Source organism: Orcinus orca, chromosome 19 (assembly GCF_937001465.1).
Source record: "Orcinus orca chromosome 19, mOrcOrc1.1, whole genome shotgun sequence".
NCBI classification, from domain to species: Eukaryota; Metazoa; Chordata; class Mammalia; order Artiodactyla; family Delphinidae; genus Orcinus; species Orcinus orca.
This window is the reverse complement of record NC_064577.1, coordinates 15,365,614-15,381,486: the sequence shown is the minus strand read 5'-3', so window position 1 is coordinate 15,381,486 and position 15,873 is coordinate 15,365,614. Positions and strand designations below refer to the sequence as shown.

The 15,873-nt window shown below is 43.6% G+C and overlaps 1 protein-coding gene across 6 annotated transcripts in view; it reads right to left on the bottom strand.

The window, feature by feature from the left end:
* Positions 1 to 13,228, bottom strand: part of MAP2K4 (mitogen-activated protein kinase kinase 4) — a 108,996-nt gene extending 95,768 nt beyond the window's left edge. For 2 of the 6 annotated variants that reach the window (XR_004481833.2, XM_004266829.4), the window contains exons 1-2: positions 13,050 to 13,220; positions 2,537 to 2,569 (exon numbers count right to left, since the gene is read on the bottom strand). Coding sequence is in view for 3 of the 6 variants with exons in the window: in XM_004266829.4 (XP_004266877.1) it covers positions 2,537 to 2,569; positions 13,050 to 13,164 (148 nt within the window). In the remaining 3 variants the exon portion in view is untranslated. Of the gene's footprint in view, positions 1 to 1,251; positions 1,396 to 2,536; positions 2,570 to 13,049 lie in introns of those variants that run through there. The other 4 variants (XR_004481832.2, XM_004266830.3, XM_049702248.1 and 1 more) reach the window with 4 other exon arrangements.
* Between the last annotated feature and the right edge of the window lie 2,645 nt (positions 13,229 to 15,873).

Sequence of the window (15,873 nt, the reverse complement as noted above, 5' to 3'; positions counted from 1 at the left end):
AGCATCAGTAGTCGTATGCTTGCAATCAACGCAGGAACAACCCTCATCCACTGCACTAAGAGCCCGCTAAGGGCAGAGACCTATTCCATTCACTTCTGCCCCAATAATCTCCCTCATTCGATGGTACCTATGTGTCCAACATGTGCTCTGTGAATGAATGTATAAAACTGTATGAATTCCAAAAGCTGGAAAATTAAGAGAAGGACCTCCCAAAGACAGAGGGAGAAATAAAAGGGGAGATATGAGAAAGCAGTCACAGTGTAAACAGGTAGTGAAGGCAACCAAAAGTGGGCATCAAGTGGGAATACAGTTAGGTTCCGCCGCGTGTTAATAAAGCAAGCAGCACTGCAAACCTATCATTTCTGTAACAATGGGAGAGGACAGTACCACTTAGAAAGTCTAAAGGCATTTTACATCTACCTACAGAGCCATTTACAGTCACTGTATACACAATTTTAAATTTAATAAAATCAATGTTTCTCTTGTTTTATGTTCACAATAGGACTAAGAGAAAAAAAGCAACAGTGCAAATGCAGTTTTAAATTTTTAAAATGTCAGCATTTTTCTTAAATTAGATTTTCTGTCAATATGTAAATAAAAATTTAAAAGTATATTAAATATTAACAGAAATACTTAAACAGAAAGCTAAAAACTGTGTTAAAATTAAAATATAGCATAAAATAGAAGCTGTAACTACATTACATGTAGATATATATCATATATGTAGGTTCACTATGAGCAGGAAATCGTATACTATTTTTAGTTTAAGGTAAGAGACGGATGACAATAATGGACCAATTAAAAAATTTTATCCTAGGATCTAGCTGCCTTACTCTATTGCTCATTATATATTTATATCATGGATAAACCAATCAAGAAATAAATTTTTGTTCACTGCTTTTCAAAGGAAGTCACAATGTTCAACCAATGGAAATTAAGCATTTTGATTCCATCAGAAAATTTTAAAACAGCAGAAATGCTTTCTCCAGGTTAAACTTTATTTCGTTTGAACTAACTTACTTAAGAATGATACACATCAGAGGATCTAAAAGGTAACAGCATGGTGACTACAGTTAACAATACAGCATTATATACTTGAAAGTTGCTAGGAGAGTAGATCTTAAAGGTTCTTACTACAAAAAAAGAAATACTAATTATGTGAGGTGATGGAGGTGTTAACTAACCCTACTGTGGTAATCACTTCGCAATATGTAAGGGCATCAAATCATCATGCGTACACCTTAAACTTACACAGTGTCATGTCAACTACATCTCATAAAGCTGGGGGGAAAAGACAATGATGTACATCAAAAGGCGGTCGTGGGAGTTCCCTGGTGGCCTAGTGGTTAGGATTCCAGGCTCTCACTGCCGTGGTCCAGGTTCAATCCCTGGTCAGGGAACTGAGTCAACAAGCAGAAGATGAATACATTATATTTTGGGATATATTTAAGTTAACTGGAGAATAGCCTTCTTGGGATTTTTTAAACTGCATTTTATACAAATGACATTTAAGTTTAAAATGCATTTGTTTTGGCTTTATAAATTTTGCTTTCTTATAGAAAACCTATTCTGTAGTATATGAAGACTGGTACCCTAATATACAACCCTAATCTAAGGCTTCCCTGGTGGCGCAGTGGTTAAGAATCCACCTGCCAATGCAGGGGACACAGGTTTGAGCCCTGGTCCAGGAAGATCCCACATGCCACGGAGCAACTAAGCCCATGTGCCACAACTACTGAGCCTGCGCTCTAGAGCCCGTGAACCACAACTACTGAAGCCCGCAAGCCACAGCTACTGAAGTCCGCGCACCTAGTGCCCGTGCTCCGCAACAAGAAAAGCCACTGCAAGAAGAAACCCGTGCACGGCAACGAAGAGTAGCCTTTGCTCGCCGCAACTAGAGAAAGACTGCACGTGGCAACGAAGACCCAATGCAGCCAAAAATAAATAAATAAAATCAATAAATTTATTAAAAAACAAACAAACAAAAACCCTAGTCTATATTGGGGGGTGGGGAGGAGGAAGAAAAAAGCTCTGTTTTAAAGAAGAAAGTTAAAATTCATTAAACGTATCCTTTAAAATAAATCAATTTTAAAGCATGAGGTCTCAGAATACAGTTATACTGTATACTTTCTGCACTCCAATCTTAAAAGTGAACTTTCCTCAACCTGTGATTTAAATTATGGCTAAGTCCAAATATCTATGTACATCTTTCTATATAACTATATACATATGAATAGATGTCTTTCTATACCTCTTTCTAAATCTAGTACATCTGTCTATATCTATATACATCTTTCTATACTTACATACATTTGAATACCTACATATATGTTTCTCCTATTTCAATTGCAAGTGAAAGCAAGAATATAACACAGTTGTTGTTTTTTTTTGTATTTGGAAAATGAATGAAAAATGGAAGCTCTTTTAAAGTAAAATTACCATGGTTGGTTAGTTGAAACAATAGTGGACACATTCCCAATACCAAGATGGATATAAAAAAATTAAGTAGCATAATATCATAAAATTTGTAGCTTACTTTGTGCCTTTTCACAGAAGTTTATCTGAAAGCCTAAAGTAAAAGAGATAAGTTCCAGTTCATTTACTGTAAATCAAACAAACCAAAATTAGAACATGACATAGCATTTTTATTTTACATTCAACAACAGTTCAAATCATATAACCTCCACCATCACAGGCAGAACTATAACATACGGGTTTTCTTCAAAAACTCAGCTCTTTCTGACTTAATTGTACTTTATTATACGAAACTGAAATCAAGTTTAAATTATAAGAGTTATGTTGTCTTTACCGTTAATTTTCACATCTATTCAATAAAAAGAACAGCTATTAGCCCTTGGAAGTTAAGAACAACTTTTAAGACAGTTTTGTCAATTTCTTCATTCTACAAGTTCAGAACATATCACAAGCTATTTCATTAACTCAAATTACTGACTTGGAATTACTCGATTAACTACTACCCCTGATTCAAAAGCTTTGGCAGTTGATAAATTGTGAGAGCTAAACACACATAGCAACATTCTGCCAGTGAGCTAACCTCAAATGATAAGACAGTGAACTACTAAAGAGGTGCTTAAATTCCTGTGAAGTAGCCCTGAAAAAAGACCATGTCCCTAGAAACGGTAAGTAGGACTATAGCAGTTATAGGAAGAAAACCTCTGAATTCTCCTTAGAAACATAAACATATTTTCCAAATTCAATTGGGCCTCGTTATACCTTATGCATATATTTATACAGATGTAGTTTTGTAAAATGCACCCAGTAAAGTAAGCTGTTCAAAACAAAAGCCTTCCCAAAATATTCATTTGCCATCATAGTCTATTGGGTGAATTTCTAGTTTTCTCAGTGGTCTACCTATGCTTGTGTTTATTATTGCTTTGCGGAACAAAATAGGGAAAGCAAATTTAGAATGAGTATCACTCAAGTTGTAGTTATATAAATTCAATCAAAACTTGCAGGAAAAAAAAAATCCAGGACTAAAATGGATATGTTTAAGTAGTCTTTCCCATCCAGCTTTGAAATTCCTAGGATTTTAAGATATAGCACCTATAATGCACAAAACCTGAAAAATGGCTAATGTAGCTACTCTGACATGAAGGTACCTTTGGGACACAAAAGTAACCCACTGCCTACTTACTACCTGATGGCAAAGTGGGAGGAAGTGGGAGTGGAGACATCAAGGGACAAAGTCCTGGGGGCAAACTGGAGGCAGTGCCCTGACACTTGTATCTCTACTGCTGAGATACACGTGCTGCCCGCCCCCTCGCCCCCCCCACCCCCGCCAGATGTGCAGCAGGAACAGACTTCAGAAGGAAACACAAACAAACAAACAAACAACAAAAAATGGATTCTGTGGATCTTATAAGCCTAAGCAACTAAACACCAGCCAGCCTCCTACCAGGCAAAACGAGCTGGCAAAAGTCAGGAGGAAAGGGAGCTGGCAGCTGGCACTGTGGAAGCAGCAGTGGAATAGGAAACACGGAGGAGCCTGGCCGCAGCTCAGAAGCCCATCTCCCACCCCCTCCGCTGGAAGAGGGAACGGAAAATTCACCTGGAGACTAGAGAGGAAGCTGGTGAAACACTGAAACAATTTCAAGGGATAGTTACTATTCTCTTTTTAGCTCTAAATACGCTCAATAGGTGCTACTAGGTAGCAAAAATAAAAGGTGAGCAAAGAGGTGAACTAAATAGCAAGATGAATGGGGAAAGGAGCAAGAAAAATAAATCTGAGAAGTATGTGAAAAAGAATGAATTGGATCTGTATAGTTGTATAAAAATAAGTTAAAGGATAAAAGTATAATGGATAGGAAAAAATATAAGATATATGTAACTGGGAATGTTAGAATGTCACCAATTACTCCCCTAACACATCAGAAGTTAAGCCCACTTTTAAATGCCAAAAAATTCTCAAAACTTGAAGTTCTGTCATCAGTACAGAATCCATACATGTAGCTACAAGGGGAGGGGTGAAATTCTCAAAGCATAACTACAGACTTGCTCTTTTTACCTAATTATGGATGAAGTGACCAGATGAACAGATTCTAAGGACTCATACCTACATCTATCTCTGCATTATTTCTCACTCAGAAAAGTCTTGCTAACTGACAAGCACAGTCTAAAGTAGCTGGAACAGATGGCTCAGCTTTTCCTTGGAACTCCATGTAATCTTATCAATTAAATCAGATAAAAAGCCATTACCTAAATCTTTCTAGACCTCTAAAAGACTATACACACACACACACACACACACACACACACACACACACACACACACGGGGGTGGGGGGGAGAAACTCTATAGAGAGAGATTATATATATGGAAAAGAACCAGGGGGACTTCCCTGGTGGCGCAGTGGTTAAGAATCTGCCTGCCAATGCAGGGGACAAGGGTTCGATCCCAGGTCTGGGTAGATCCCACATGCCGCGGAGCAACTAAGCCTGTGCGCTACAGCTACTGAGCCTGCACTCTAGAGCCAGCAAGCCTCAACTATTGAGTCCACGTGCTCCAACTGAGAAGCCCGCGCACCACAATGAAGAGTAGCCCCCGCCCGCTGCAACTAGAGGAAGCCCACGCACAGCAACAAAGCCCCAACGCAGCCAAAAAAAAAAAAAGAAACCGCAAAGGTCAGAGAGTTGGTGCTTACAGTACAGATGTGGGAAAGTACATGGCCCCAGCCAAGTTTCTTTTCATTAAATCTCAGACCCCCAAGAATAAATATTGAGATGTACACGGCAGGGTGCTAGTAGGCCTACCAAAGAAATAAAGCTCTGTGGGGTTTTTTCCCCTCCTTTTTCTCACCAGGACTCTCCCACCACATTTTCCCCTCATTCTCACCGTCCAACCTCAATTTTGAGAGTCCTTAACTGGCCATAACTGGAAACCTACAATTTACTGTATTTACCAAATAAAGTGAGCTTGCCTGTATCCATTTAAAAGGCTGTTTAAGATGTGCATAAGTGTATATTAAAACCAAAGGCAAAGAGTATTTGAGAAAGTAGAAAACAAAATGAAGAATGTCAGACCAGGGTTCTAGTACCAACTGTGAAACTCAAAAGAGGCATCTTGCTTGAGCCCCAGTTTCCTCATTTATATATAAAATTAAGAATAATATCAAGTGACCTTAGAATTTGAAACAGCGTGTCCACGTGTAATTTTGATTGTCTAGTGGCCCTCATGGGGCACAGCGACCATCCACACTGCCCTTCGCCTGGGCTGAGGGTGTAACGGGGGGGAGGGCGGGACAGGGGCGTAAGTAGCTTCCCACCTCCTTAGTAGCGCCTTATAGTTTCCTGGACACCCTGGATTCTGGTAATGCTGAAAAGGGATAATGAACTCCAGTATGAAGCCACACTGATACAAAGAAAATCACAGCTGCCTGCCTTACTGGGTCAGGCCCACAGACCAAGCTCCCAAATCTTCCTTCTGCCACAAGCATGAAGAGGCCAGCAGCTTGCCGCCTTCCAACTTCAACCCCGAAATGTTGGCGAGTGCCTTCAACTGTAAAGTTACTCATAGTATACCATTATGACTCTAACATCTCAGCATTTATCTAAGCTTATCCAAACTTTGTATTTTCATTGTACTCAGAGTGAGTTCCACAAGATTTCCTGCTGTGTTACTTCCTTGAGCTTTCCTGACTTCACCTTTCTCAAGCTTAAAAGGGACCCACCTTCATTTAGTAATTCCAGGTTATTTGCGTCATCCAGAACCACTCATGATTTTATGAATACTAATCCTTCCCACATTTTTAAAAATTCAGGATCTTGTCAGCCCTCACATGCCAGTCCCTCTCCCTCCTGTGGCTGATGACCACCTTATTCACTCTTCGGTTTGTAAGTAAGCACTGTATTACCATGGAGCCCGTTCAATGAAGCCCAGTACACCCGGGGAGAGCAACTCATCAACCATGTGACTGTGGGCAAGTATCTAACCTCTATGAGCCTCAATTTTCTCATCTGTAAAACAGAATAATAATACCGGAAAGTGTTTTGTGATGATTAAATAAGGTAATAAATGCAACACAGAGCCTGGGATAGCGCAGGTTAATGTTATCAGAGTCATTATTATTCCTGGTATCTCCCTCAGGTGAGCAACGATTATGGTACCTTCCCTATCAGACCAGCTTAACCCACACAAACAGTCCCTCTCCTTTCATTTCCTGTCACCGAGAGATAAAAACAAAGGATTCCACACTCTGCCTCTCCGTTTCAGCCCTTCCTACACCCAGCCTGCTGTCCTGAGGACTTAACTCCGGAGTGGGTACTGTCTCCTGGCAGGAACCTAACCCAGATCTCAGGGTCACTGGCAAACGCATCAGGAGAGCCATTTAATGTCGCTTATTTTTCAGCAAAGTCAGGCACAGATAGACACACATATATGTGTCAGATATATAACAGAGATCTATCTGGCAACCCTTTTCTAGCTTCCCCCTTTTGAATACTTTGGGTGACTGTTGGTAAGATGAGATATAATACAGCTTGAAAGAGCTGCTGTGGTGTCCACTTCCACCATCCTTCTCCCTGGTGGGGAATGTCATGCTGTTCTTCAAGAATCAAGCCGTGCACGATGGGAATGCCAGCTTCTTTGTAAAGGTCCATCTTGAGCTGTGTTAACTACTGGCCAATGCTCCCTCTCACCGCGTGGCTGTTAAGTCAGCCCAATCTCCTCTCTCCTTGCCCTTGAATCCTTTCTACAGGTTCATGTTAATTCTCAACCTTGCCAAGAGTGTGAAGAGACACATGGAGACTTCCTGGAGTTGGGGAAAAGGGCCAGAAGCTAACCCATGCCCATTAGCAGGACAGTAAGTTGCCAAGATGACAAATTTAGCCAGGACGGCAACGTATGCTATTAACTCTTATGCTAAGTGGGTGCCTTTTCCATACTATGCATAGTGTTGAAAGAGTTCTATTACCTTTCAACATCTAATTAAAGTTTTCTACTTGCCTGTAGATTTGCAATCAAAATGCCCCCAAATTCAAAGTGCCAGGGTAAACGCCCCAGCGAGTTCAGAACTCTGCAACACAAAGAAGCATCAGAAAGCCCTAAGGCTCCAAAATCAACCCAAACATGGCTGGATGCATACAGCTTCCACCCCCTGACTGAAACCTAAAATAATCTCTTCCTTCTATTCCTGAATCTGCATCACTTCTGGCAAAGATTCTTCTCTCAGACCTGAATGGCTGAAATGACTTAAATAGAGCTCGGAGAAACCATGTGAACCTGGGTAGAAGAGTAGAAAGAGCAAAGGCTGCCTGTCACCAGGTGGATTAAAACCCACTTCAACTAGGGCAAAATCCTTAATTTAAACGTCAGTTCCCTAATATATGAAAGGAGACCATGCTCATCTACCCTTAAAGAGCACTTATGAGCATCAAATTAGGTAAAGACAGTGAAAAAAGAGCTGTGTTAACTATTAGTTTCCCTTCTTAATTTTAAATCTGAATTAAACTTCCTCAGGTTGTATCATGTGGACTGTCTCTATCTCCTAGAGATGCAGACTGACCTGAATTATGTGTGATGGAGTTGATTTTGACCTCCAGACCCCTAAAAATAAAAACTCTATGGGCCCAAATCAACCCAGCTTCTCAAATTAGGTAATAGAAATTGAATGGAAAAAGAGAAATTTGCAAAAAAAGAAACATGACTCAAAATACAGCATTCACTAACATCCCATCTTAAACAAGTTTCAACACACACTCACACTCTAATAAGGGACATTAAAAGAAAATGTGAGAAAATCAGTATCCTGAAAGCGTTATATTTTTCTACTTTTTAAATTTTAATACTAGGGTTGCTCTCCTTTTTAAGGAACATACAGAAATGCAATATGTGCTTTGAGGAGGGACCGATTTCCTGACCTGGATTTTATTTATCAGGTTATGTCAAATAAATGGTGAAAGAAATAGTGTGCAACACAGTGGGAAAGGCAAGCAATTCTAGGGTTTGGTACCTTATCCATTGTCAGCACAATTCAGTTCTTTAAATTGGGATAAAGGCACCCTCCTATGGTTCTTGAAAACCACAAACTAAATGGTAAAAATAGAAAGACAGTCAAATATAATCACAAATAGGGCATTTCATACTAATTTTTTATATTCAAATATTATTGAGAGAAAAAAGTGTACTGATTTTAAATCTTCACTTTTTCTTAACAGGTATGTTTCATTACACTTGAAAGTTCTGTGTATTTTCTTTTATTTTGTAAATATTTTTACTGAGGTATAATTGACATACATTATATTAGTTTCAGGTGTACAACTTGATTCACTATTTGTACATGTTGTGAAATGATCCCCACACAGTAAGTCTAGTTAACATCTGTCACCGCACACAGTTAAATAATTTTTTTTTCTTGTGATGAGAACTTTTAAGCTCTACTCGTAGCAGCTTTCAAATATGCAATACAGCATTATTAACTATAGTCGCTACGCTGTACATTTTGCACATTTTTTAAAAGTAAAATCTAGCTATCATCTTTTTACTTAAATTGATATTTATAAAATGTTCAGCTGAGGGTAAATGGGTAAGGACTGGACTAGTCCATAACTTTTCTGTTATACATCTATATTTGAGACTCGAAAAGAAAAAAAGAAAAACTACCTACATGAGCTCATTAAGAGAATCAGAGGCACTTACCACATATACTTTATAACCAGTTCCTGTAACAAGTACTTTACAAATGTCTCCATGTTTTTCAGAATCAATTATAGATTCTAACTATTCTACACATTTTTTTAAAACTGACATTTCTCAGCTATCCAAGTAAAGTTTAAGGAAAAGTTTTATTTTTCCCTGCTTTAAGTCTCCTATAATAAATTTAACTTCTTGTGTTCATGAGATTTTTAAAAATCTACTACATTTTAAGGGTTTAGTAACTAAAGCATTTAAATAGCCATGTCTAATAGCAATCCTTATATACGTATAGATATTTTATAATTTTCAAAGCCCTTTTATGTGCATTAATCTAATAATGTGATTCTCACAACAGCCCCGTAAGGTATTATCCCTATTTTAACAGATAAGAAACTCAGATGAGTTCAGAAAATGTAGGTAATTTCCCCAAGGTCACAGAGCTTGTACACGGCAGAGCAGTTACCTGAACCCAGGGAGAATAAAGACTCATCAAGAATACTCTGACCAGAAACGCTCAATAATGAAAAATGGAAATAAACAGGGTAGAGAAAAGGGTAGGACCCAGTAATAATGAAGCTAAAGAAACTGTGTGATGGATCATGAGGCGTTAGGGACTCATCTGCTAATAATGAAAGAGACAATTAATTAGACCATTACAAGTAAGAGTATTGTTGCTATTAACAATGATGATGGCTAACATGCATCAATCACATCCTTACTGTGTGTCAGGCCCACACTTTACATGCATTCTCAAAGTTCCTGTAAGGTAAGCATTATTCCTGCTTCCCAACTGAGAAACTCAGGCTTGGAGAGGTTAAGCATGTTGCCCAAGGTCACAAAATTCTTAAGTCCCGATGAGGGGATTCAAATCCAGGACACCAGAGCTCTGGCTTAACTCAAGCATTATGATATTAAAAAACCAAAAAAAACAATAATTCTCAACTGAGACCACTCCTGGGCCACAAACCTCAAGCCATGAAAAAATGTGCAGGGTGACCCAGTGCCCAGCACGGTGCTTCTCACACAGAACGACCACCAATGTCTGTTAATATGACATGTATTCCACGTGTCCCACAGCTAAACCCTGCTATTGGAAACAGCTTGGCCATTAAAAACTCCCAGAGAGACAGTGCTTTGGGGGTGGCAGGTGACCATGCTTGCGGGGGTGGGGAGGGAGTGGCATTTACCAAACATCTTCTAAGGACCTGAAGTATGATCTAAAGCCAAAGATCTGATAGGTGAAGTAAGGGAGGTTGCGCTCTAACATCACAAGACAAAAAAGATCCTACACAGCTGCTTAAGCTCAAGCTTTGTAACCTGGATTGTGGGAGAAAACGTCCTGAGAGTTTTAAGTGCTTCTCTTCATTCTGAGTAATTGAGAGAGGTTCAAGAAGATACAACAGGTTCCTGAGTCAATCAAGGCTAGACACAGTACTGATAAAAGAAAATTCATCAAAAATTCAAAGAGAAGTCTTATGTCCTCCCTCTCCCTTTTAAACTGGGTTCTGCTTATTAGAAAGTTCAGTTTACTGGGTTTCAAAACTCAGGGGTGGGGGCTTCCCTGGTGGTGCAGTGGTTGAGAGTCCGCCTGCCGATGCAGGGGACACGGGTTCGTGCCCCGGTCCGGGAAGATCCCACGTGCGGCGGAGCGGCTGGGCCCGTGAGCCATGGCCACTGAGCCTGCGCGTCCGGAGCCTGTGCTCCACAACGGGAGAGGCCCCAACAGTGAGAGGCCCGCGTACCGCAAAAACAAACAAACAAAAAAACTGAAGGGACCTGTCAAATATGTGCAATAAAAGCTTAAATAAATACATAAGGCATAAAAAAAAAGTACTCAGGGGTGGGAGAGGAGAATGGAGCGCATCAGAATAATTCCTAAACACGATGACTTTCTCTGAGTTCCTAGAACACTCCAAGCTCTTTCCTACTTTGCAATCTTCACACACACTGTTCCCTCTGCCTAGAACCCTCTTCTTTATCGTAACAGAGTCCTCTTTCCAGACAGGTCTTCTGTGACCATCTTACCAAAGCAGACTGCCCCCTCCCCCATTAACTTCTAACCCAGCTTGTTACCTTCATAACACTTTTCTCAATTAGCAATTTTTCTTATTTATCTGCATATTGTCTTCCCTCCCCAATCCTATCAGGAGGGTGAGCTCCATCAGGAAGGAGACCATCTGACTCATTCTCTTCTATATACCCAGCACTAGGGCACTATGCCTGGCACTAGGCAGATGCTCAATAAACATTTTTGAACAAAAATTAATTTCTACAGCTTTTTCGAACTATTAGCCTCCCTACTCATCCCCTACCCCCCACCCAAAAAAAAAACTTGCATTTTTATAAGCTTTGTAAGTCACCTGTTTTGGATACGCAATATAATCTTAAATTGTCATTTTGCTGTTTCATTTCAGCACCACCACCACCACCACCGAGACTGTAGAGCTGGAAGATCAGGAAACCCATCCTGTACTTCATCTGTATATTGTACAACACAGTGGCATCCAATAACTAATTTAATTTGAATTAATTATCTGAGGGCCTGCACAGAAAGTGTCCTCTGAGCTCTGACATCATCCTGTATATATCTATCACTGTTCCTTACGTATATCCCATGGGGAGGGGGACAGGGATATAAAATTGAATAAAATCCCGCCTCTGCTTCATGAATCACCCTCTCATAAACCCGAAATACTCAACAAACGTCAAACCTAACCAGACAGACGGTTAAGATAGACCTCGGAGCCCTTTAGGAAGATTTTAATCAAAGAGTAACCATGGTCACACGGACCACGAAGGGTACCCCAACTGACGCTGCTAATAATTTAACGCAAGCAAGTCTGCGAAAGTTATCAAGAGATTTCTGACATTCCCTGTTTTCAAAGATAACATTACTACTCAAAATTCCCCAGTAAACTCAAGGAAACGGTCCCTCACGGGCTGGGGCCTGGTATTTTCACAACAGCCCCTGTCAAGAGCCACATAGAGCTAATAAGCATTCCCACTGGGGAAAGTCATTAATTAGGAGGGCTGCTTCAGATGTGCAGTCCCCGCAGAGAACCACTCGGACCCCTGCCTTTCGATTTCCCGGATCTCTGCATTTCAACCGAGCTCCCTCTGTTTTATTTATTTATTTATTTATTTGGTCTGCATGCCAGGCTAACACAGAAACCCCCGGCCTCTCCCAGGCCAAGGGCTGTCTCATCACCTTACAGGTGGCACGGGCCTGAACACCCCCGCCCCACCCGCCCAGCGAGCAGAAACCTGCAGAAGTTTGGAAACCGAGGGTCCAGGAGGACCGCGGAGCCCAGAGGTCAGGCGGCGGCCGGGCCCGGCGGCGCCCGCAGGGAACCAAGATGGCCCTGAGCGGGCCCCACTGCGGCGGCGGCGGGGAGCCGGGCCGGGGCGCCGGGGCGCGGGGCCGAGGGGCCGAGGGGCGCAGGGCCGAGGGGCGCGGGGCCGGGACGACGACGACGACGCCGCCCTGGGCGGCCGGGACCCGCGGGCCAGGCCCCGGCCGCCTCCCGCCGCCGCACCCTGGCCGCGCGTTCCCGGAAAGGCGGGCGGGGCGCGCCAGGTAAGCGGCGGTGGCGGCGGCGGGGGTGGCCGCGGGGGCGGGCCCGGGCCAGGTGGGCCCCCGCGGGCGGTCGGGACCCCGCCGGGCCGAGCGCGGGCGGAGGCCGCGGCCCGGGCCTGCGCGGCCCGCCGCCCGGAGCCAGGCCGAGCCCAGGGCGGCCGGCTCCGGGCGCGAAGCGGGGAGGGAGGGAGGCGGACCGGCGCGGGTGGCTCGGTGGCTTCCTCAGCCGGGTCCGGGGGCGTCCGTGGCCGCGGGGACAGGCCGCGACGACTCCGACGGCCGCGCCCGGGGGCCGGGGTCTCGGCGCCGCCGCCTTCCTTACCCTGCATGCTGCTGACGGCCGGGTGGCCGGGCGCCGGGGACCCCACGGGGCCCGGGGTGCCGCTGCCGCTGCCGCCCCCGGAGCCGCCGCCGCCGCTCGGGCTCGGAGCCGCCATTGTTGGGAGTGAAGAGCCGAGCGGCGCCGCGGCGGCTGCAATGCAGCAAGCTCGGCCTCTCGCACGGCCGAGGGGCGTGGCCAGCGCCCGCCCTGGGCCCGCCCCCGGCACGCCCCCCTCCCGCCCCCGCCCGCGCCTGACGCGGAGCCGCACCAGATGCTGAGCGGCTGAGCGGCAGAACTGCCCAGGTCGCCGGTGCGGGACCCCAGAGGCCGGCAGAAGTCCTGCACCGGGGCTGCGGGCCCGCCGCGGGGCCTAGAGCGGTTTGCGGAGTGAGGAGTGTGTGCATTTGGGGTGTGAAAGGGTACACAGCTTCTATCATTCCTACAGAGGTCTGTGACCCCAAAAGTTTAAGAAGCCCCTTGTTGGAATCTCAGAACCCAAAACCAGAATTGTAAAACTGAAAGGGATCGCAGAGCTCGTGCTTCTTGTCCAGTCTCTGACACGGCACTTCCAGAGGGGACTTGGCTCTACCTGTGGTTCCATCTGGAGCTCCCGCTAAGCCTTGCCTAACACCCTAACCCTCTACACTGCCCTGGGAGATCCTAAGGAATGCTACTGAAAGTACCGTCAGTGGACCCATCCCAAGAAGACTGAATCAGAATTTACATTTTAATAATATCCCCAGGTAATTTGTATGCACATTAAATTTGAAAAACAGTATCTTAAGCACGCAAGCTCCCTGGCCTCCCAAAATATATTATCTGTATCACCGACTTCCCCTAAATACACACTGGATTCTCTCCCCCACCTCTTCTACACCTTATAAGAGCAGCCATATAAATTATATAATTTAAATATGAATTATATAAGATGGCAACTTCACAGAACAAAATCAAGTTTCTTCCAGTGCTTGGCACAGAGACTGGTTTTAGGAAGGCAGCAGCTAAAAGAAAAAGAAAAAAAAAAGTCCTCTGTGAGGCTGGGGGTTTGTGGACCAACAGAAATGTAGTTGGAACAGTAAGGTATGGATCTCTGGACAGAGGTATGTCTCGTCTCTATATAGAATGACCAACTATACAATATGCCAAGTAGTGTGAACCATGGAGCTGGATGTTTCCTGCCCTTTGGAAGCACTGAGCCATCTATACCAGGACATCCTTCCACACAGACCTTATCTGTGCTGGAACTTCCTCGGGGCACCTTGGTAATGTCCCCTCCATCAACAGAAGCCTTGCCTGCTTGCTCTGAACTCAGCCTCAGCCATCATCTTGACTGCTCACAGGGGCTAGAGTTAGGGCTTAGGGAAAGTAAACTGGGAGGCAGTGAAGGTAAACTGAAGGTGAGAGCAGGTAGGTGTGCTTAAAAGTGGAGAGCCTCGCATTCCAGCCCGCCAGAACTCTCCTCTGAGGGCCTGGCTGGAAGAGTGACATCTCCATTTCCAGGTCATCATTAGAAACACTGCCAAATTCCCATCTGGGAATCAGTATCCCAGATTGCTCTTCTTGGCCCTGGGGAACCATAAAAATGGGGTCCCCAGAAAGGAAATATAATCAGAACCTGGAAGGAAAGTGTCCCATCCAGGCTGTTCAGCCCAGAGTACAGGCTAAATACTCAATCTGCATCTTTGGCATGGTGCTGATGGGAAGAGTAGCAACAAATGACAGAGAAAAGGAGGAGCTGAGGCTCCCTAAATGCTCTTCTTTGGAGGTACAGATTGGAAGACAGCTTTCTTTTCTTTGAGGTTTATATTTTAGTGCCTGGAGGGGTCAGTATCAAAAATCAAATGAAATTCTTCTCTCAAAACATCAACACAACTTGCCAACAATTAACAAAGATTGATGCAAAAATATAGGGACCCCACCACCACCACCCCCAGGCAATAGTTTTGCACTTCCCTTGGCTTGACCACTTTAACATCCTGGGAAAAGGCATCAACAGCCTCATAGTTTTTTGGCAAACACACCAAATGTCATCATCAGACTCCAGATGCAGGATTCCCAGACACCAAATAGTTCTGAGAAATTTTCTGACACTTTATTCCAGTACCTGCCAGTAGATTTCACAACCAGTTCCTGCTGACTAAATGTCACTGTTGTGTATGTCATCTCATTTCTCACTTGCAGTTCCTTGGGTTTTGGAGTGGTACCAAGAAATGACTTGGAAGACTTCTAGTCTCCCCACCTGCATCAGTATCATAAGTATCCCTCCCCCATTTTTTGATGTGGACAATTGATATACTTACAGTCTTATGTAAAGTGCTACTAATTCCTTTTTCCAATTATACATTTTTCTTTTTTTTTTGCTGTACGCGGGCCTCTCACTGTTGTGGCCTCTCCCGTTGGGGAGCACAGGCTTCGGACGCGCAGGCTCAGCGGCCATGGCTCACAGGCCTAGCCGCTCTGCGGCATGTGGGATCTTCCCGGACCGGGGCACGAACCCGTGTCCCCTGCATCAGCAGGCGGACTCTCAACCACTGCGCCACCGGGGAAGCCCTATACATATTTCTTTAATAGAAACTTATTATTTAATAGAAATCCTAGAGGCAATACTAGAGATTAGTCAACTATTTAGTAGGAAAAAGTTTTCCAATATTATTTTAGATTATATAGGTTACATTTAAGATTGTTCAAGTAAGAAAAACATTGACCTGATACAGTTAAGTGAACTTGAATGAGGAAAATATATGTAACAAATAAACCTAAAGGAAAACATTCCAACTAGGAAATTCATTCAGGAAAGTTGAATTAAAAGAGTAAATATATTGTG